Raw genomic sequence first — 24,367 nt, 5'->3', positions numbered from 1 at the left:
TAAGTTACTCTGAATTGTTTCCTTTGAAGGCTAAACAAAGAACAAGGAACAGGATTGGGTAAGAACAGAGTTTTCACATCTGATTTTTCCATTAAGGAAAAAACTATCAGAATAAGACATATAGATACTTTTGTCACATGGAGTGCTCTGAAATTCAGAAAATATAGCTTGGCTACAGTACGGATGTTTTTACCAAAGGTAAAAGGTTATAACTGTTGAAGGAGAAATATAGCTTAGTTTAGGCCAGTTTCTCAGAAGATAAGAGCCAAAAATAAGCAAGCTGTTTCAGATGGTTCTCAAGAACTGTTTTTGGCTGATTCTCTTTACTTACTTGATCTGTCACGCTACCAATATTAAAACAAATGAAAGAATAAGAAAAGTATTAAATACACCAAACTACAGATTTATAGATCCTTGTCTCCATTTAGCTAGTAGGTTTGTGTGTTTGAATGACATTTAGTATTTTATAAATATTGAATTATCATAACCTCTCTCTGAAGATGGTAATTCTATTCTCTGCATTTTCTATATTCACTTTGGAAATTGAAGCAGAAAGATTAAGCAATGCATAAATAATACGACATAGAGGATTTTACCAAATCTGAAGTCAGTTGGTCCACATTAAATATCCACACTGGAAAACACCAGCATCATTGACTTGTCAAAAATTCAGAGCTTAGCTGGAGTTGGTATCAGTACCTTTGTCCACTCCACTTTGCCAGATCTCCATCTGTTGGGATACCCTTTCTCATGGAATGATTTGTTACTCAGCAGATGAACTGAAGTAGACCACCTGGCATCAAATTTGCCATGGTTATATGGAGATAGTCAGAAAAGTCATATGAAAAGATTCCTCATCAGCATTTACTGATCTCTAAAAATTAGAAGTTTCCACAGAGGCAAATCTGTTATGAATTAGTTCCTTTGGAGCACCACTTACCAGGCAATTTTCAAAACTTTTCTGCTTTCTTCCCAATGTTCCCTCTCAGCTTGCTTTCATCACAGATAAACAGTGTGATGAGGGGTAGTTATTTAGGATTAGATAGACCTCAGCTTTCCCATTCATGAAGAACTCTAAAGACAGAATTACTTTTCTTGAAACAAGTTTTCTAAATATTTCTCACATTTGGGAATAATCTGTGCTTTTCTCATTCGTATTCTCTTAGACACCAAAATAATTTTCCACAGGATCAAAATATGTTTAAAATATCAGAGTGTGTTCATCTTGAAGCCTTCAAACTGAATCATCAGCAACGTCCCAGTGTTCCTTCGCAAGAAATTGCATTATCTATTAATACGTAGAATTTATCTTCACAGGAAAGCAGGCTAGTAGATTCAGCTGGAATTTTTTATGTATTCAAACTTTTAGTCAGTAGAACTAAAACCTTAAGTCCAAGGTTTGGACAGCTAAAATAAAAGCCAAACTCCTCGTAGTAATCAAAAATTATCAAAAGTACTTTTTGGTGGGACTCATCTTTTATAATGCGCATATGCAGTTCTAATGCATAGCATGAAAACATTTCTCTCTTTAAAACATTATTTTAAATTTAGAATAAGTAATACCCAGGAGAACACTGAAAGACTGTAATTGAAGGGCTGCTATAGCATGTGAAATGAAACAGTTCTTTAATTATGTCGACAAAAAAAAAAAAAAAAAAAAAAGAGGTCAAGTTGGAGTGCTATGGGAACCTTAACTGAGGATTTCTGAGTTTTTGTGGAAATGCTGCCAAAAGGTTGATATTACTTTAATTATTTTGCTATTAAAAATATTTAACTAGAATTGACATTGTTCTGACATTGTAATATGATCTCCAAGGACATGGTTGGCAGTGTTGCCCAAAGGCTTTGAAATTGTCATTCATAATACAAATCAGGAATTGTACAGGTGAAACAGATAGAGTCTTAATTCATCAAACTCTGCTTGAACTCAATGAACTGCCGTTATCTGACAAGCTCTTTAGTGTGTCTGTTGACAGCTGAAGTCACTCTCTGGCTGGCAGAGAATAAGGGGGTCAGAGAAGGTCATGCAACACAAAGCTATGAAAGCAGCAGCAAATTCCTCTGGATTGTAGATATTTTAAAACACTGTTCTGCCAGTTCTTGTTTTTGTGGGTGGTTTTTCTGAGTTTTTTTTCTTGGGGGGGGAGGGGTATTTCTATGGCAGTTTTTTCTATCCCACTACTCAGCATCTCCATTCATTATCCAATGTTAAATTACAGTTTCAAAGCTGCACAGACATACATAAATACAGCTGCAATTTGAAAACTGAAGTAGATTTTGTAAAAGGAGCAACTTCACTTCTCTCCTTGATAAGACCACTTCCAAGATCCTCACTCTATCCTTGATTTACTGGAAAGACAATTTCTTAACCTGAAATAAACTTCTCTTTCAAATCTCATCATTAACAGTGCTTACCAGCAAGACTGAACAATACCTCTAAGAGCTACTGTTATAACAGGTACATATAAGTTACTCATGAAATGCACACAGAATGAAAAGAAGGCATATCTGATATTCATATAATGTGCTATTATCTCCACAGTCAGGTAACTTTTCAAATTTGTCCTATCTGTGAGATACCAGTGTAAGTTACATGAGCACTGTTTCTACCTATCAAAACAAGAACTTCTATGAATAGAAAACTTAGATCTAAAACAATATTTGAGGCAAAGTTTTAACTTCCTCTACAGTATTAAGTTTTAACATTATAGGATTCTAACTCAAATTTTAGAAAATCACTTGTGCATAGGGTTGAAGACATACCTTAGGCACCTGTTTATCTCTTTAAGCATATTGGACAAGTTTTTCAAAGCTGTTTAAGCTACAAGTTCCCACTGAAATCAATAAAAGTTAACCCGAATGTCCCTCTGTGGTCCAAATCATAATGACTAAATTCTGGACTTAAGTTTGTTTGAATCTCACTTAGTCCCAAAGTCCAGTCTAGCACTGACAGTACCTAAAACTCCCTGGCTGCTTATATTACCACCTTAAGGCAAAAATATCCTGATACTGCCAAGCAGCTTAAATAACTGTCTTTCAACCAAGTCCCAGTGAATTCCTTAAACTATGCAAAATTACAGATTTACTAGGCCAAAGAGACAGAGATAAAGCCAGAAAACAAACAAAAGAGTGATTCCACAGCTTAGCAGTACTCACGGGATGTGGCAGACATAAATCGAAGTCTCTGCTAAATATCTGATTATTTATACAAAGCAGAACAATTCCTCCCAAAGGCTGAGAGAACATGTCCTGTCTTAGAAATTTCACCTTTGTGGTCACGCCAGATACACAGTAACCCGAGTTCATGAATCTAATTTAAATCATGCACTTGACAAGAGGTGCTATCACTCTTACAGGTTATCACCATATCAGGCTATCAGCTCATCTTAGCACTCATGTTTCAGGAGAGCAGGAATAGCAAGAGGAGGGGAAAAACCACTGTGAAAAGAAAGCATGGAAACATAATATTTTCCAGCCCAGACTTAGATGCTTTCCCTGTGTGAGCAAGAAATAGCTTCTGCTGCATGCCTCTGTTTAGCGATATTAAATGCTTAGCTGGATAGAACCCACTTACTTTACTAGCTTTATGAGCTCTCTCTGCAGATTGTTAAGGATACGTCCAAACAATTTCCAAGGTTTATCAACACACTTATCTTTCCCCACCTTCCACAAAGGAGACATGACACCATAAAGACTAGACACTGCTGAATATAAGTCTGTATGGGACAAGTTGGAGAAGACTGTGAATGGTTCTACAGTCTAGTAGTACAAAATACAGGTCTCAGTCCACACTCTGATATGTACATAGACGCTTAATAGAAACTAAAACATCCCCAGTGGAAAAGGCAACTCTCTCAGAGTGACTAAAAGTCCTGCGTCTAGTTGGAAAACAGGAGACATAGATTCAGATAAATTTTCCAAATCAAGTAGAGAATAAATAATATTTAAGCAAAAATGCAATGCATTCCTGACAAGAAAGCCACTGTGACTGGTGCAGCTCATATCACATCAGGACAATTAATCTCTAGCTTGAATTCTGCTGGTACTTAAACACAAGAGACAGATCAAAGCAATTCAGAAGCACAAAAACAAATGCCATTATTGCTGAATTTCACAGTCTTTTGGCACCTCAAGCAATATTTTTTTCTTTTTTTTTCAGTCCTAGAGGTATGAATTGCTAAGTGATTAAAATAGCAGTTAATTGCCTAGACATATTTCTGGATTTTTTCTTCATCTTTTGAACAGTATTCCTACAATTCACAGGTTCATTGTAAAGACATTATTATAACTTGAATGATTTGTATGTATAAAAACAAGACAGTTGGGTAATTATAAACTGTAGTCTTGACTATGTTACAAAGGGAGAAACAATATAAAAATAGGGATAAGAAGTAAAGGAAGAGCAACCTAAACATATGGATTATAGGAAATCTATTCTCATAAACCCAGACTTCCTCAAAATCCATTAAATTTCCATTTGTTCCATTTTAATTAAAAAAAAAAAAAAGTGCTCTAAGAAAACAAGTATGAGGCATTTTAATTTGAGTAATAAAGTTCAGCAGAAACATGAAAGTGAAAATATAGTGAAGTTTGGCTGGAGTAAATGTGGTCTTACTGAGATAGGCTACTTGAAAGACTGAAGTACAAAAGTAAAAAGAACTTAGCTAATAGACAAGACATTTGGCAGGAAATCAGAAGTACATAGCATTCATATGAAAGATGAAAAATCAGCATTAAGCTGCATCCCTTTAGACAGTACAGCTTCTACTAGGCTGCAAAGAGATTGCATATAATAACCAAGTTGAGTAATAAATGGGACAACTGCATTGTTTAGATCAACTGGATGAACATGACAAAGAAAATGAAACCTCAACACTGTGTGAAGAATGAGATAAAGATAAAAAGATCAAGAACAGAAATGGAAGGGAACACACTTTGACAAACTGAAGCAGTAATGATTTGGACTAGGTTGAATATATGTTGTCTCAGAAGCAGGGATTGCAAAGTTATTATTTCTATAAAAACATTTCAATAGAAGTTTGTCTTATTAGAAAGGACACTGTAACACATAGGTAAGGCAGAACAAATTTGTTAATTATTTCAGATTTTAGAAATTTATATGCAGATTTTTTTTTCGCCCCTCTTCTTAAAGTGCTTGAATTTGGTGACCTTGATAGTTAAAGTTGTGGACATCCTGTCAAATACTTTCAGGATGATTTCAGGTTTAATCTCTGCTATATTCCAAGTCACAGCATTTCCAAATCACCACATTTGACATACTCACACTGCCAGCCCCTTTCTATACTCCAAATCACATCTACTCATAAAATTAATATTATTTTAAAACAGCAGAATCTCTCAAATTTCTCTCTCTCATGAAGTGGCTGAGTCTGGACTTTTTAAGGTACAACTTCACTGTACAACAACTCCTGACCTGACTCACTTGATTTTAGCTGCTAGTTAATTGCAAATCAAAGCTACACAGAATTCAAATGAGACATAAAACATCAACGTTAAACCATATTGTATACAGGCCCAATTGTTTTTCTAAACGAGGTCACTCAATATAGATTTTTCACAGGTTAGATTTCAGGACTCGCTTTGGTTTATGCTGTTAACTTGTCAGCTTCACAGTAAAAGCATTAATTATAAGAAGCAGCTCTCCTTCATCTTTCAGCGAAAGTAGATTTTTATAATTCCCTGAAAGAGGTCCCATCTGTAGCAGAAGTTGTGAGATGGCTGCAAAACTCATAGCAACACACTAGAGAGAGTCACCAAAAAACTGTGGTAACACACACAATACGTACAAGATTGCACCCTTTGGACCACATAATTTTTTCTAGGCTGAAACATTCAAGTGTTTATCATGCTTTTAGTTATTTAATTAACATGTGAGTGGCGTGTCATAGCTCACTGACGTCAGCTAAAAAAAAAAAAAAAAGTCTTCCTATGATGATTGCATGCTTCAGGTGGAGTCTCTGGAGAATAACTACCTCTGTAGTCAGCCACAAAAAAAAAAAAAAAAAAAAAAGAGCTGGAACCATGGAGATAAAAGATATTGGGATACAATTTGAGAAGAAAAGTCCTATGTTCTGGTGGTAAGCACTCATTGTCACCAGTAATCAGCATCTTCCCAAGGCTTGCTGCTATCGGAACAAGGCATGAAATTCACATGCTCCTATGGGGATCAACAGACTTAAGAAAGCATGGAAATGAAGATCCTTTCAGATCCAGTAGTACATGGTTATAAATTGTACAGTCATTAAAAATAGATCTACAGTTCTTTTTTCATTTGCTAGATTTGTGCTTTGCATTCAAGCATGACAAGAATCAATGGTAGAAAATGGTTCTGCCTTTATTTAATGCAGCTGTATACTAGTAGGCACTCTTAGTGCATCTCCTTGCTGCAGGAGCTTTGAACATATTTTTAATAGATAATATTGCTCTTTCTTTTCCATTCTTAGCTGTCTTGAAACAGCATTCTTCAGACCACTTCTGTCAGGAGACTGGGAGCCATTACTGCCTTCTCTTTCCATTCTCTCTAGTGTATGAAACTTTCTGCACAACATCAGAGAGCAAGAGAAGAAAGGACTCTGTTATAATACCATTTCAGAAGACTGTTGCATGCAGTCAAAAATAATAGACACCACTCTAATCCATCTATCATCTACTCAGCAGATCCTACTTTAAGATATCTGAAATAACAATAAAACACAGGAGATTAATATTTACCTAGTCTACTCTAACATTCTCAAAAAAATTAGTGTGGACTTTCTCAAGTCAGCTGAATGCAATTTGTATGTTAACACGTCGAAGCAGACAGGTTTCGTGAGAACTGAGAAACATTCTTTACACTTTCTTGATCCCTGCAATTGCTGATACACAGAGAAAGGAAGAAGAGAGATATGGTCTTTGAGAGACAGCACTAATCAGTCTGGCTGCTGATGCAAGATGTCTTTTTTTTTTTTTAAAAAAAAAAAAAGAAACCTTTTAACATATTTGGTTTAGCAAGAAAATTCATGGGATGACCATGGATATTAAGCTTTTTTCTAAACAGGAGAAGCAACGAGTTCATGCTTTGATCCAACAGAGATTCATATTAGTAGTTTAATGAAACAAACAATCCACAAGCGAACTAAAAATATCAACACATTTATGAGGGCAATCTTTTTTAAAACCCACTTCAACATGTTACAGAATTGTCAGTTGCTCTTTTGCTACCTAGTTAATAATAAAAATGTTCCTACTAGAAGATCGTGTAATGCACACCACAAAACTACCATAGCTGACTCACTTGAATGTCTCCAAGTTGCTTCATAGATATCAGCATTCCCCAGAACGTTCTCTAAAATATGCTCCCACAATACTCCGGAGTTTGTATTAAGCAGCCTCAAATTTGTCTTTTATGGTTGCTGTGACAAAAGAATCTCCCTCTAGCCGTCCATGAAACTTTCAAAACCTGTTCAGGCTTACACACATAGATATGTTTTTTATTATTTTATCTTAAAACAGTAGGTTAGTTTAAGTTTAGTTATGCTATGCAGTAGCAAAAGAGATTATCTATTAATTTTTCTTCTGATCAGCTGAAGGCAAAATACCTGGTAAAAAGAGCAAAGAACTCTATGATAGCATGTAACACCCCACAGACTGAAAGGTATTATTTGGGATGAATTCACTGCCTTATCTCAGGCATTTATACTTCACCCTCTCATCTTTATTTATTAATTTTTCCTGGAGGAAAACTGCTGTTCAGAAACTGAAGGTGGCAATGTACAAACAAGTTCACGTTTAAAGATCTTGTAGTTAATTGTTTTTTACTCAGTTAACATTGTGGACACTGATAAGGACCTACAGTGAAATGCCACAGCATGCCTTCAGGATGACAGAAGGGTTTTTACAAACACAGCACCGAATCTAAGACTGAAACTTCTGTTTCTGCTTAATTATATATTCCAGACTATGTTTGTTCCCCAGCCTCTTCTCATCCAAAGGAATTTTATTCCTCATTCAATGAGCCTATAAACTATGGAAAAATTTAAGTGACTTCAAGTACTAAGAATAAAAAGGCATCTACAGTAAACATTATACTGTCAGTCAGAAAGAAATATCTAGACAATTAAGCTGATGTATTCAGGGCAGGAATTTTCTACTCAGCCTACCTCTAAATTCTCAAAGACAAACACAGACTCTCTCTTTTTGCTCTCTGATGTGCTGAATGACTCAGACTAAAGGGTTAACAAAAATGGATCCCAATCTCCTGGCAGAAGAATCTGTTATATCAGAACAATTCAAAATGGATGCAAAAAAGAAAAATTGGGGAATGTGCTGGTAGATAATTATCCCCTCAGATGAGAGAATTAGAATGAAGAAATGGAGACTAACAAGGAAATGAGGTATTCCTAATTACAGTACAATTTTCCAGTCACAACACATTGTTTTTTCACCAGTCAGGTATTTAAGGGATCAAGAAGGTATAATTTTCAAAGCTAACACAAAAGACATGATAAATACAAATGGGTAAATCAAGGAAACTACATTCACAGGAAAGATGCCAAATGCAATCAACTCTGTACACATCAAGGAAAAATAATCTGACTGTATAATCCATGAATATACAGATGTTGTAATTAAGAAATATACAGGAAAGCGAGACTAAACAGGTTATCATACCAAAGAAGAATGGATGGAAAGCTTACCCTTATCCTGGGCTTGCTAAGAGTCCAAAAGGAACAATCACCAAAAGAGATCCTTCCCTACTGTAGTCAGCTCTTAAACAGGTCTAGGAGAGGTTTCTTCTAGAGCCAGGAGCCAGGCTTCACCCCTTCCAGAAGCGCAAGTGAATTGCCTTCACCTGTGCTCTCAGGGCTCACTCATTGCTAACCTCAGGTGGTCAATCAGAGGTTCAGACCCTGGTTCAGCAGTTCCCATACACTGACAAAAAGCAGTGCATGTAGAAGTCAACTTTCCTGTTGGAACATATTTTCTATATAAACCTCTCCATCCAAAGTGACCAAGTTGATCCTAGATTTGATCAATCAATTGGTCAATGATTCTTTCAAGTCAAACCAGTATTAGAAATTATGTGGCCCACTGAAGTACCCAGCATGATATATGGGCTTAAAGACATGTATTTTTTCCATCACTAAATGGTAGATTATACTTCCCAGTTACTTCATCCTATAATGGTTGTACATTCTGCAAAATAATCTGAGTTTTCCGATGCATTTGCAGTGTCATCGCTGTGGGAAAAGCTGCTATAGATGTATAAAGAACATGTACATTTTATAGCATACATCAGTTTTTGACTGATTCTTACTGAACTGTATATTTGAACAAAATGATAGCACTGAATTTGGATTGTAATCAATTCTATTATCATAACATTATAAGACTGTGAGACAAAGTTTATACAAAAAAAAAAAAACCAAAAAACCAAAAACAATAGAGTAAGCAGACAGCATATTCATGCTTTTCCTGAGTGAATTGCAGATTAGGACTTTCGATGCAGGATCCCTACTAATTCAATAAGAAATGCATGCACAGGACAACAACACATGTACGTACAGGCAAACCACTGTCAGATGAAAATAAATTCTATCTGTAGCTCCTCAACTTTACTGAAATGTTTCATGTCCTTTGATGTGTATAATAATCTCAGCTAAGAGGGAAATCGATTTATGCTACTTGCACTGAGTTAAGTGCTCTAATTATTAAATAGCTCTCAACATATGGCAAGGAATTATGGAATTTAGATCAAGAGTTATATGCTACAAAGTAATCATACAAATGGTTCTAAAATAGCAAAACCACTTTCAGAAGATTAGCAGAATCATGCTTTCCTAAGGTACAGACAATTTCAGAAAACTAGTGCTAACATATCTTGCACTATAAAGCAAATTATTACTAGGATAATAGTGATAAACAAAACTTGCTTCAGCCTGTAATTAATTTAATTCATGCATTAACCTGATAGAACAGACATAAAAATGTATTTAAAGATTAATCTTGACATATTAAAGTGTTTTGATTCTTATCGTTAAAATATATTAGACTTTTGATAATATTAATTCAAAATCTTCTGTTGATGCTTTAATTTAGTAGGCTGTTGAACTGTACAGCAGCCCAAAACTGTATCTGAAATACCTTGTACAGTTGTTTTTGAGACGGATGACTCATAACTGAAAAATATTTATGTCAGAAATTTAAATACATGAGTACACTGTAATGGTGAAACTGATTATTTTATTCCACTTCCAATTTTCCAGTGGGTATTTGAAAAAAATATCGTTCCGCTATCTTAATCTGCCAGTTGTTTAGAAGTGGCCAATATTTAATGTCACCACTTTCTCTCTCTCCCCCACTCTCCATCTCTTTTAGCCCGACATCCTGCCCTTTTCCCTGTTCCTTGCTCACAGTGTTTTTTCACCTTGTCATGTGCTAAAATAATACTAACTTGTTAAAAAGTAGTGTTATGTTCTGTCTCATATCCGTTTGTTCCTAGAGACTTTGAAGCTACTATTAAAACCTAACAGTAGCCATTAGAATGAGCTACCATGAGATACCAACAATTAATACAGAGATACTGCAAAAAACAAAGTAGCTGCAGCCTTAATGTATAGGCAATCTGAGTATTCTGCTGCATGTTGATGAAATACCTCTCTCTCTACATGCTACTAATTCTAGAAATTGAATGAACTAGTTTGTGCATTGAGAAGATTATTGTTATAAGTTGTCATGAAATGATGGTTCTTCAGGAAAACAGAAGTAGTAATACATAATCAGGAATACTACCAAAAGCAATAGACCTATAACAGACCACTAGACAAGGTTAACAAAATTGTACTGGCAGAAAAAGAAGGCCATACAATTTGTGGGTAGAGAAGGACCTTTCTTTTTTTTTATTTAGCCAGAAGGTTACCTTTGCACCATTATCAACCTTTCCAGTCAGGTTTTATTAGATATTAAATGATCCAATGAAATGCAGCGCTTCTCCTTTGAGATATGCTTTCCCATACTGAAACCTCCTCAGGACTCCAGATTATGGTGATGGTGGGAAAACAGGTGGACAGCCATTTTAAGACTGTTAGCCAAGTCCCAGTTTCTGCTGAATTTGGGGAAATCAAAACACATATGTACTCTGCATTTCTCCTGAGCCTTCCTGTTTGCTCCAAAACTACTCACCACAGTAGATGGTTTATGAATAATAAACTGTTGTATAACAGTGTGTGTTCATCTGTCCATGCGAATTTTCAGTCTCTCATCAACGCATATACTTCCATTCTGCTATGTCTTCCAGAGTTCATGTTCTAAAATTTGTTTTTTCACACTTGCCAATTAAGATGGCAAACTTCAGCCATTCTTTCAATGTCTTGATGGCTATAAGTCACAGAATCTTAGAACAACTCAGTTTGAAAAGGACATATGAAGATCCAAAGAAGAGCCAACTCTGGGGATAGGTCAGGTTGGCCAGATCATATTTTATCTATTCATTTTTTTCTGCGTTTCAAAAGATGGGAGATTTTAAGACTTCTATGACCAACCGTCATTTCTGGGACTGTGATGAAAATCACCACCTTTGGCCCAGTAGTAATGAGCTTACTTATTAAAGCTAAGGTGAAAAGAAGTCAGATTTCTTCTCTTTTTTATAACATTTTATATTATGACTCATAAGTATAGTATTTTTACATTATTTTAAGTCACAATCAGGCTTAGTATGGAGCAGAAGACTGTTATATCATGCAGACTATAAACACATAGTAAGCAGTACATCTCATGGCTTCTTTTACTCCTGAGGTGCTAAAATCCAGCAAATAGAATTAAATAGATATTTGCCATTAGAGGCTGTAAGAACTAGGTTTAAAAAAAAAAAAAAAAAAAAAAAAACCACCTAAATTCATTCTATGCAAGGAAGCTGAAGATCTTCTGATATCTATTTAATCCCATGTACTTTGTTTTGATTGAAAATAAAATGTCAATACTTTTGACAAAAACTCATCTTAAAAGAAATAGTTATGGCTTGCTTAAAGATTGGTCACTGTTGCATGAGCATAAATTAACACAACTAAAACAATGATGTTGACTGATATAAAGTGAAATTTAATTATCATTTTTCCTGAAATTTAACATAGTTGTAAGATCCATCTTACCAACTTCCTGAAGGACAGGAAGGACATCCTTCTTCTTCAGATAGCACTCTATTTTGGTGTAAAATATAAGATTTGAAATAGAACCTTCTGTATGTGTCCTATATGAAGAATAAACAAAACAGAATACTCCAAGACTGCTCATTTAACAATAAGCATTAAAGTATTTCCTGATATTGTTTATAAGTACATTTTTAGTGCAAACCATAGTACTACTTTTTCATTATGAAATTTATTATTTGTTGCTATAGAGCAACTTTTTTTCCACTGTAAGCGACATACTTACACATTTTAAATTCACTTTACATTTAGATCAAATCCACTACTAAAAAATACAGAAAATCCACTAATATCAACCAAACATCTCCTGGATGAATTTCTAATATACTTAAACATTCCTGAAAACGTGTCAGAGTTCAATTATCGAGACAATACTGATGATTCCAATTCAGGTGCCTTTCAAACATGGTATCATTTCAGAAGTGTTATAAAAATTTTGGAACTCTAGTATTGCAGTTATTTTCTCCTTGTCTACCAACACAAGTCAACCTGAGTGAAAAACAAATCCTTATTATGGATAGCAAACTGTCAGTAAGATTTCTACAATATGGTAGGAAGTCTTAGTGGCAAGCAGTAAACACCTTGGAGATCAGCAAGGCCACTCGACTGCACAAATTCCTTGGTAACCTAAAATGAATCTATCACTGAAGAAAAGTATTGTTTGTCTTAGCCTACAAAATCTGGCTGAACAGCTAAACAATCCTGTCTATCTGATTTATAATGAGTTACAATGATCTCTGCAGGAGTTTGCAAATACCATAGCACATTCTTTCATGCCTTCTTAATACCATTTATACAGTCTTGGTGTCATCAGCATAATTCCTAGTATTAGAAGCAAGTTCTGATACTCTGCCAGGAACAAAAATTACAGAATACACATGGTTAGTGAACTGGGAGATCCTCTAAACAAGATCGCTTATAGGTATATAGACATCACAGTAAAGTATGTAGATTTTTATTAAGCATTGTGAAGCATAACATTTTGCTATGTTGCACTGTGTAGCACTTTCTACAGTCACAATATTTTTCACAGTCGTAATAAATTTATTTTTCACATCTTCACTGCTGATTTATCCACCAACTTTCACCTTAAAGAAAAGTTCCTCAGTCAGTACTCCATTGTATAATATTTTCACTGATTTGTTTTTTAGTAAGGCTGAGGGTTGGTTGTTTTTTTTTTTTCAGTCATTCCACTTCCATAATGATTCATTCCCTAGAATGCTTACATCTACTGAGTTAGTTCTGTTCCTGGATTTTAGCACTGCTTGCATGTCCTAGATAACCAGTTAAACGCAATTTTCTTATCTTCCTCCTTATTGCTTTTCCATCTGTTTACAAAGCAATCTTTTTTGTTGATATACGTTACCTGCAACTCTAACATAAATAAATCTGAGTCTCTCTTGGACTCCTCTAAAAGCATTATGGTAAGATTCCATATAATCCTTAAAGAAAAGCATACACAGAAGGTCTAAGGTAGCAGTTAGACTGTGCAAGTGAACAGTACTCATTTTCTTTTACAAACAGTAGCAAAAGCTTTCCTTTAAAATCAGTAGTGAAAGCTTCCCTGTAGTGTTCTGCAGTAAAAATAGTCCAGGAGTCCAAGAGCTTCTTTTAAGCTGCTCTGAATGTGTATGAAGCACAATGAGATTATCAAATACATCTAAAATTTTAATCTCCAGCTGGAGAACTGCTAAAGCAGTTACAAAAGTTTCTGAAACTGATTCAAAACACTCTGAATCACAGCAACATATAAATATACTGCCCTAAACTTAGCATGTTCCATATTATCAGCATGTGATGATGGCCTTGTTTCCTGGCAACTGAAGACATACAACTCTTTTATACACACGTATATACACGGCTTTCTTGCTTTGGGGAAAAAAAGAAATATCCCCTTTTAGTTCATTTAGTGAGCACACTACACAACTTTTAATCAGTGAGTTTCATTCCTTACACTGTTACAACACTTCAGTGCAATAATAGATATCTAGTATTGCAAAAATGGACGATCATACCCTTGTGTTCACTTTGTTCTTCTCTGTTCTCTTTGTTTTTCCTGTTCCTGTTTATTTATAAAATGTGGAAAAAGATCTCAGTATGTTTATAAGTGAAATGCAATGGAGATTCTTGATAAAGCAATCCAAACAGATAGCTAAGATGGATACTCCAAAATGGAATCACAGTGTCATTTAGTCTTCACCTACCTAGTGTCTTATTTTCTTCAATTTTTTTACAACCAACATTGATCTTAGTTACAACAATGTTGTTCCTGAAGTTGATGGAACTGATTTGTTCATGGAAAGATTCTCCAGTGATACAAATTTGTGTATCTCCTTTCTATGTCAATATTATCATAGTACATCTTGGGTTGAAAGGGACCTTAAACCTCACTTGGTCCTTGTCGTGGGCAGGTTTGGCATGCATGAGATCGGATAGGGATAGCTGCTGAAAATCATGTATCCAAGCTACAAAGCTCAGTTCTCTGTTCTTTCATCATCCAAATGCTATTTAATACTTTAAAACATTTTATTTTTTAATTAATTCATGTATTCAATCATATTTTATAATTTGGGAGAGGGGAATCAACAAAAACTCTATGGCTGTTGCAATAGAGCAAATTCAAATGTCAGAAAGGAAACCAGTCTGACTAGATGTGGTAAGATTACTGAAGTATCCAACACAGTATCAAAATCCCATCAACATTTCCATCCTCTCTCCTTTACTTCCTTCTTTTCATACTTAGTTTAATATAGTTTAAACAAAAAGGTGTGTTATTGCTACTATGCTTAATGCACATATCAAAAGAGGGGACTGTCTTATTCTATGGCCCTGTTTATTTTAATCATGGCTGATCAAATGACAAAGGAAAGAAGAGAGAGCATACAGATGATTTGAATGTAGCTCTATCTGAGAAATTACAGAAATTACATGGAATATTCAGGTAAAATAGATCATATCAAAAATATCAAGGTTGTCAAGGCTGCTCCAGATGTAATCCAGTGCTTAGCATAATATGAGTACAGAGAAAATCTTATCTCCCCTTGAATACCCCCACATATATACATCCATGCAGTACATCTGGATATTATTTCAGTAATATGAGATGTCTCTGACTTCAAGAGACAATGCAGTGCCTACTTTTCCCAGCCCACACCCATTTTGCAGGTTACTGCATCGCTACAGTGATCATACATCACTCAAGAATCCCAGACGTTAGGCAGTTTCCAACAGACATAACTTGGTTTTACAAGAGTCCTGCAACAACAGTGAAAGTTAAAGCTGCCCTAATAGCGCATACCAAATAATTCAGTTCTGAGGTGTATCTGTGTATCAGTAAAGCATCAAGATACTACTGTAAACACCCACACAAAGTCTCTCAGTAAAAACATTTATAAACCTACCTCTGTAAACATCTATAAACATAATCAAGAACAAATTTTCAAACAACTACTGAGTTTTTATACAGCCTTTCAAAGAGCCTGTACATTTCTATTTTAATGTCAACAATTAGCTAAAATAACTAGCTAGCACTTGTTATTAAAAATATTTGTGAGCTGAATAATTCTTTATCGTGAGCTAAATTTTGCTGTAAGACGGGTCTGAAAATGTCCTTCACAACAAGTGAAAGTGGGCTGGTGAACAACACTTGCTTTCACAAAAGACTTTAAAAGAATCCATCTCAGGCCATGGACAATTTTGTTTTACTACATTGTGATCTCAGTGTTAGCAGTGAAGCTGCTATGGCAATGTAAATGTTCCACTGTTTCAACTAAATTATTCCAGACTCATATGAATGCAACTGGAACAGAACTGAACCTAAGTTGTATTAAATTAATGACATACAGCATGATCAAAATATTGCTGTCTATGCAAAAGCACTTTCAGAAACTATTAGTACTCACTAAGCACACAGAGTCTTTAAAAAAAAAAAAAAAAAAAAAGGAATAATAATATTCATTTTTCTTTTTTGGAATACAAATTAATAAAGAAAAGGGAATTAAATGTTACAAAATTCCTGAAATAGGTTACTCCATAATTACTAAGCATTACCAATAACATTGTTTGGCATATTTAGTATCATGGATTATCTGAGCTGATTTTTACAAGTGTTCTTTTAAACTTTCAGAATCCACCAATCCACAGCTGAAGTATTCCTGTAGATTAACATTAATGCATCATGAATCATCACGGTTTAATATGCATTACACTGTTTCATTTCACACATGTTCTGCATGGGTTGATTGCTGTGTATGCCAATACCAAACAGATGTTAATTCTTTAATTTTTATGCTCCCAAAGCATATTTTAATTAACTAGGAGGCCTGACAGAGAAAAAGAGGGAGGTATTTTGAAGTTGATGTGATGAAAAAATATAAAATAAAAATGTGAGAAAAGTAGTTTTTAGATTTCATGCTATCAACAATCTAATTTTTAATATTCAAATGAATACATGATATGCAAAGGAACTGTCAACTGCTCTCATAAAATGGCATATCATTTTCTGTAAACAGTAAAATAATTTTTCAATATTTTCTTAATAAAATTATAATTTTAAAAGCCCTACAAATTAAACTCAAACTTTGTTATATTAAATATTTCTATAAATTAGCTGCAAGGCACTGTATATTCATACCATATCTAGTTCTTAAAATCAAGTATTCTGCAAAGAAATTGAATCTCCATGTAAATATCATTATACAGACTCCCATACATTTACAGTTGTAAGTCTCATTTTATAGATTATGTAAATTATGAAGTCCTGAATGTAGACTATTTCACAGGCCTCCACTGTACCGGAGGCCAGAAGTGAAAATGAGAAGATACTTCAGGTATAGATATATAACGAGGAAGCTGTTGCCAGCCAGTTGCAGTGCCAGATGCAAGCCAAGGTTCTCCAGAACAGCAGCAGAGCCACAGATCAGGATGGAAGTGTGTTAAAAACTGTGAGCTTTAACTAACCCCTAATTTGGCCAAGTTGAGTTGTTTGTGTAATTTATAATAATAATAATAATAATAATAAAGTCAGAGCAGATCTCTAGTTTTGATCCTGATCTTACTGAAATCAACGGGAGCAGAAATGGCTCCCAGGAATTTTGTACCAGAATTAGTTTTAGCAAGCTGAAACAGCCTCCAGGATGAAAATTTCCATTATCAAAGCTGTTATGAATAATAACAGTAGTGTTGTTATTGATACATAAATATTTCTGTTACTGGGTACAATTGACATATAAATAATAATAGTAGACAACATAGTATCAAAATCAAAACATTATACCCCTCCCCATACCATGTAGATCATTCTGCACAGCAGCACTTCCCAGACCAAACAAATTATTTAAATTCCTTGTTTGCATACTTACACAAGCTGGTATACAGCTTAACTGACATTTTGGAAAAGGAAGAAAAAACCCAACCCAAACTGACAGCCATGGCACAATACAGCGAACTTTGTCCTCCAGCATTCCTTCCCCCACACACAAACACATCCTCTTTTTTTCTTCAAATGCCCAAATGCATGCAAGGTGTCTGGGAAAAAAAGCAAATTATCCATCATACCCTAATTTCAAGGAAGTGAAAAACACATAATTCCCACTGGATTTACTGGGACAAGGAGTTAATCTAAAATGTAAATTTTACACACAGTTAAAAAAAAAAACAACAAAAACAAACAAACCAAAAAACAACAAACAACAAACACTTATTCAGATTTCTAAAACATACACTCATCACACTGCAGGGAATCATGCCTGCATTTCTTCCTCAGCCAAAATTCCCTGACTGGAATAACATATTCAGATGTTATTTCTGTTCTCATTCCATTTCACTATGTTAAATCTCCAGATTTTTTTCCTCTTTACTTAACACGTATGTATGAAAGTGCCTCCTTTCCATTCATAGATGTTATCTTCCTCAAACTTCAAATGATTCATGGGTGAATATAGAGTTATAAATAATTTATTGAAATACATAGCAGTGGTTAGGGGAAAAAGAAATCCTAAAGGAAGAAAATCACTGCATAAAATCTGAACATTAAAACTGACTTTTCAAAATCAATCTTTAATTGTTTTTATTACCTCCTAATCCAGGTCTAAGACGATTATCATAGCCATCCAGAAGTCTGTCTAGAATTCTTGTAAAGATGGTGATGTTATTCTTAGCTTCATCTTCCAGGGAGTCAGCCAGCACTGATCTAAACGGACATTTTACAATTTAGAAGATGCTAGGTAAGTTTTAATGTACATTCAACATACAGTTTTTAAAGGCTGGCCTTAAATATTTACCTTTTTGAAGGGTGTAATTAAAAATCTATAAATGCATGATATAGGTATAACACATTCAAAAACATAACGATCTATGGCATACCACTTAAAATTTCCAGCTAGTCATTTTTCAGTAGTCTAATTTCAGTCAATGCTGTAATGCAAGGAGGACCACTACAAGCTCCACTGACACGTTTGGCTGGCCAGGTACAAAGGCCTGAGATCCCCAGGTCCCCCCGACATGTCGCTTCCACACTACTAAGTGATAACCCCATTTCTCACACATAAAACTGTCTCCTTTCAGCTCGGTCTTGTCTTCACTTAAGCGTACCCTATCTTCAGATAAATCCTGTGGATATGCCTCCACCCAATGGTCATGTTAAGTACATGACCAGAGGAACTAACGAGGGAAAACTCCAGCAATCATGCTCAGGGAGTCCTCTGATGTCAGTGTTTGGTGGGTGGGAACAACGATGCTGACTAGCAAGCTGCAGGATAGCTGCAGATAGCCTTCCTGTTTTTAAAATACTGTCTTGATACAGAAAGCTCTACCTGATATTCCACTGGGTGCAGGCAAATCTTATAGAACTTTGATAGAAAAAAAAAAAAATCAGAAATGAAGCATTAAGAAGAATCTACAAATCACCAATTGGATCAAAATTTCCCAGCAAATAGATATTCTAGCCTTTCAGGAGCATGTATTTATGGAAAACACTAGGTGTTCCAGCAGGAACCTGCTGCTCAGCCCAAAGCAGTCCTCCCAGACCTGGGCACGCAAATAAGAGGGTTCAAGTACTAGGGAAACTCTCCACGCAGAAACCCTTAGACATGCAAATTTTAAGCACTTTGGATGTGAAATGCGTGAGCTGAGCTCATCTGTCTCACCTACTTAAAACCAGAGTATTAAAATCAAGGAAGCAGGGGATCATACGCTACATGCATAGTGCCACATTTGTACTCTTTGCAGCCATCTACTTGTTTATGCTGAAATTTTGAGTATTTGTTATCTCTAAATAAGCTACTGAATAGGGCATTCTGGATGAATAATTATGTCATAAAGACAAGCACGTTTTCCTACTCTAAACAGGTATGTATACGTGATGCTTTCTTTCAAGTAAAGTATAAAATGATTAAAAACACGGCATTATTCTGGTCCCTGATTCAACAGCATGGAGGAAGTATTTAAATGTAAATCATCGCAGACTGTTTTTCCATTACACAGACCACACAGGTAACCATAGTCAGATAACTTAAAAAACAAATACCAAAATATCAGTCAAACGACTGTTCTGTGAGTTGATTCCTAATTAGTGGATAGTTACATTTCTAAATTGCATTTCTGTGTTCTGTGCATCTGCCATTTTTAAGCTTATTTTTGAGAGGTAACTGTTTTTTGAAGTCAGGATGCCATGATAAAATTGGTTCATTCAATTATATCCAATTAGGGTCAGATCCTGCAAACTTTACTCTGGCATAAACTCCTTCATTACGCATGCAGCCTCTCTGACGTCAGTGCGATTACTCACTTGAGTAGGGTTTGCAGGATCTGGCCCACTGTGACTCAACTAATATTGCACCATAGTTAGGCACAAAGTGAAATAGGAAATACAGTTTTAAGAATTCATTTTGTTCTCTAGAAAGTAGGGAAAAAAACCGAATGCAGAGGGAAACTGCATTATTTATGACATGTACCATTCTAGGGCAAGACCTGCTGCAGTGAGAACCAGAGTAAGTAAACCAAAGTTATAAACTACAATCAGCTGTATGTTTAGGGACCGTGGGAACCACAAAACTAATTATTTGATTAAAATTATCTTCTGCTGTGTTGTCACTCTAAAAATGAGAACTTAAAACAAAATTTAAAAGTTGATTATTAAATGAAGGCATTGTTTTATTGTAAGCGATTGTGAAGTTGTATGCTACCTCCACCTAGAGGTGTAAAGCTTAAGTGTCATCTGAAATTCTGTTATTTTGACCAAAAAAAGACACCAAAAAATAGACGTGCCCTAACTAAAAATAATAATAATTAAAAAGGGAAAGAAAAATCGCCATTACTGTAGAGACTACAAGTCGCTATTTGATTTCAGAATCATCTGTTCTCCATCTTAACTGCTCTGCATGGCACAGTATCGCTGTGATAGGGTAACTCCAATAAAGCTTTAAGCTCTTAATTTACAACGAGGCACTTAAAACTCGGTTCTTCCTTGGCACAATGAAATCAAACACAGGTTCACAATCTGCTTCAGGACAAGACGTTAGAGCCCACCTTTTCCCACAGCATTAGCTCTGGAAACTATGTAACATTGCATGCAAACAGCTAAGAGAGGGCTTTTATTACGTTACTCCGCACTCTACTTTTATGCAAGCCTATCCTTAGGAGTCCACAGTGTATATAGCTGCACAGAAAGACACGCCGAGCATCCTCACCTTGTGGGCAGCCACGCCAGCAGGGCGAGGAGCACCAGGCGCGTCCCGCGGGGTGCCGGCTGCCTCTTCATCGCCGCGCTCCGCACCACCTACAAGCCGCGGAGAGAAACACAGAGCCGCGCTCAGCCGCCGCGGCGCTCCAACTTCACCCGGGAGCGGTGTCACTTCACGGGGAGCGGAGCGGAGCGGAGCGGAGCGGAGCGGAGCGGCGGGTCCTGCAGCACTTCGCGCTACGGGCAACTTAGTGCGTCTCCATCTTCCCCGGCGATCGTGCCCTGTGCAAAGAGGCAACGGATGATCAGAAGTGGCATGTGAGCAGACGCATCAGATGCTTTCCTCTTCCGTAAGCTGAAAGCCCCAAGATGAGGGGGGGAAAAAATGAAAAAAAAAAAAAAAAAAAAAAAGAGAGAGAGAGAGATGCGTGTCTCAGAGCGCGGGGTTTCACCATCGCTAGCCTCAGCGGGGGACACGCCGGGGGGACCGCAGGCCGCTGGGGGCCACAGCGTGTCCGCTAGAGAGCCACTGGGCCCCTCGCTCCCCGCCGCGGGCGGCGACCCCTGGGGACCCTACCTGGGAGCAGGCGGGGAGGGGAGGGGGCAGGCGGAAGGAGGGCGGCGGCGAGCGCCGGGCGGCCGGGACGGAGCGGCGGCTGCGGGAGCGGCGGGAGCGCGCGCGTGCGGGGGGCGGCGGGCAGCGCGCGTGCCGCTGCGCGGGGCGGGAGGGGCGGCGGGCGGGGCGCGTGCCCGTGAGCGCGCGCGGTGGCTGCGCGGAGTGCGGAGGGGTTGAGTGGAAACGCGGAGCTGTGGGCGCTGCCCCCAGGGCCGGGGAAGATGCAAGTCACCGCGCTGGGGGCTTCACGCAGAACCCCTCCCCAGAACCGACGGGCAGTGCTCTGAGGGGGAGGGGTGGGGGGGCTTGCGGGCGGAAAGCACCCCCGGAGGAGGACGGGGCCGCACTTCTCTTGCTACGCGGTAGGTACGGAGCCTCTCCCAGGCCGTACCATTAATATTCCTTTTCCCGCTTGCCCATTGGCACAGTCATTGAAATGCAGAGAGAAGAAAAGTCTGTCGGTTCCAGCGAGCCGGGGGTGCGGGCGGCCAAGAAAACAATCCCGGCTGCTTTCTAGCTCAGACAGCAGCACTTCTGTTGGATTCTCGTCCACATGACGCCGACCTCGTCTGAGCCCTATGGGCGCACTGCGAGCATCCGTCCCCATTACTGCGGGTTTTCCAGTGCAAATGGATCAGAGCAGTGCTGACACAGAAAAGGGTTTTGTGCAGGCTACCCTTATTTTGCATTAACTTGAAAGCAAGCAGCACCAGTAGTAGTAATACTGTACCTTTTTTGATTGTTTTAAACCAATCTCTATCTCCCTTCAAACTGTTAATCGCGGAACACGCAGCCCTCAGCTCTTCCGTCAGCATCCCAGCCCACCTGTCTGTTGCGCTTTGAGGGTATTTTAATTCAGAATCTGACCTGATCAGCTACAACAATCGGGAGAGTCCTTTTTCTTGCTCTCTGCTACTCTCTCTGGATTTCTTGCTTCCTAATTGTTGCACAGATTGCAGCTGAAGATCCCCCTGCTTTCCTTCTCCTCTGGTGGCTTAAGGACTCCACAACAAAGTGTGAGGCAAAAGAGGGAAGGAGAATGCTTGGGCTGTCAGACTGATCTGCTTCTTCCAGCTCTGAGCTTTTTCATAACCTCACTGGAACAAGAGAGGGAACAAGCCAGGTTACTTGTTACTAAATAATGAGTAAAGTGACAGCCCAGACTGTGGAGAATGACAATGATAAGGACACAAATGCAAAAGTTGCAGTCTGAAGAATGCTCATTCAGCAGCCATCTCACCCTGTGTGTGCCTGAGATACCACAGCCTCAACTTTCCTGATAGAGGAATGCTTTCCTACTCACAAATGTTCATCAGCTGGTCAGCTGAACATCAAGTCAACCCCAAGATTTCCTTGGGTCTGCCTGCAAGTCCCCACATATTGGGAAAAAGAACAGCAAAACCTGACTGCAATCCTTCTGCAGAATTAGAAGCTGATGCAAGAGGCAATGTCAGCCCTTGCTGTATCATTAATTACTTTCCCTCAGATAGAGTGACTTCACAAATGTCAATATGCATAAAAAAACATTATTAGAAGTGAAGGGACTTTCTGATCTATTCCAATTTGAAATATATAATAACGGCAGACTTATTTTTCCATAGGTATTCATGGCATTCCTTTTCAAAAGTCACTTTAATTAACAATAATACAGAAATTAGATTCTAGTTTTTGTATGTGATATGCACAAAAACAAACAAACAAAAAACACCTTTATTGAGGAAAGCAGTGTCTTCTCGTAGCTGCAATAGCATATTATTACTCTCCAAAAGCCACATGGGTTAAGATATGTATTTATAAAGAGGCTGTGCTCAAAACCTTCTTCAGAATCACGTGCTATTGTTTAGACACTAACCACAGTTATTTACAGTGATACTACTTGAGATTTAAACATAGCTTCATGCATTGAAGTTGCACCCCAGGTAAACTGCATACCTTAAAAGTATCAGCAAATTGGAAACAACTGCTCATTCCTGTTCTCAGACAATTTGGGCAGACCAATGGGGCTTCCCCAGTAGCAGTGAAGTTGAGCATAGGCGCAGATAGTTGAGGCAGCAAATATCAGAGGCAACACAATCACTGCCAGAGAGAAAGACCTTTATGATAACCCCACATGCTTATAATCCACAATGCTTATGAACTAGGAAGTATTTGAGAAGAAAAATAGCAGCACCGCTGGGTTTTAGCACTTTGTTGGATTACATGTGTGCCCACCTTGGGTTTCACAACCACCAGGTATGTTAGAACTTACAGGTCAGAAATGGTACACTTGAGCCCCCTCAGGTCCACAGTCAACAGGGGAATTTTCTTTATTGCTTCTTGAGTGGTATTAAAAGCTATCACCTCAATACTGGATTTCAGTTTTTCTGATTCATATGCAGCAACCAGCACATCCCCAGCATTGGTGAGATGAGGTGAGCCTCTGAGCCAAGATACAAATACCCAGGGAGGCTCAGAGTAGTACCACTGGCCTAAATAGACCTGAATCAGACCTACTGTCTTCCAGTAGCCTACAAATTTATTGTCAGAGTTCACTTTAAATTTTTAATTATTTGTATACTGTTAATTATTTTACCTAAAATATTCTACTTTATTTGCTGAAACATAAAACTAGAATTTAATCCCTATCTTGATGTTCAAGAATATCTTAAAATAGCATCTTACAATCCCATTATTCTCTCTCACCAAGGATTTCAAAACTGCATATGCTGATAAACTGTGTTTCACAATACCTCCATGAGGTTGGAAAGACTTCCCCTGTGAGGACAAATTGAATAGCAGGCAGGTATGTGACATTTCATAACCACTTCTTCCAGCTCGGAGCTAGTAGAAGCAGAAGGGAGGTGAAGCCCAGGCTAGTCATTTTCTGGA

The 24,367-nt window shown here is 37.4% G+C and overlaps 1 protein-coding gene across 3 annotated transcripts in view; it reads right to left on the bottom strand.

Moving 5' to 3' along the window:
- GABRA2 (gamma-aminobutyric acid type A receptor subunit alpha2) overlaps positions 1 to 20,976 on the bottom strand; it is a 51,648-nt gene extending 30,672 nt beyond the window's left edge. Inside the window, exons 1-2 of one of the 3 annotated variants that reach the window (XM_042871690.1) lie at positions 20,891 to 20,976; positions 18,278 to 18,393 (exon numbers count right to left, since the gene is read on the bottom strand). In XM_042871690.1, coding sequence (XP_042727624.1) covers positions 18,278 to 18,393; positions 20,891 to 20,961 — 187 coding nt within the window. In that variant the 5' untranslated portion in view covers positions 20,962 to 20,976. Of the gene's footprint in view, positions 1 to 8,696; positions 8,751 to 18,277; positions 18,394 to 20,890 lie in introns of those variants that run through there. The other 2 variants (XM_042871689.1, XM_042871688.1) reach the window with 2 other exon arrangements.
- Between the last annotated feature and the right edge of the window lie 3,391 nt (positions 20,977 to 24,367).

Source organism: Lagopus leucura, unplaced genomic scaffold (genome assembly GCF_019238085.1).
Source record: "Lagopus leucura isolate 7727_CA_CO unplaced genomic scaffold, USGS_WTPT01 Super-Scaffold_100004, whole genome shotgun sequence".
In the NCBI taxonomy this organism is placed as follows: domain Eukaryota; kingdom Metazoa; phylum Chordata; class Aves; order Galliformes; family Phasianidae; genus Lagopus; species Lagopus leucura.
This window is presented reverse-complemented; position numbering and strand designations above follow the sequence as displayed.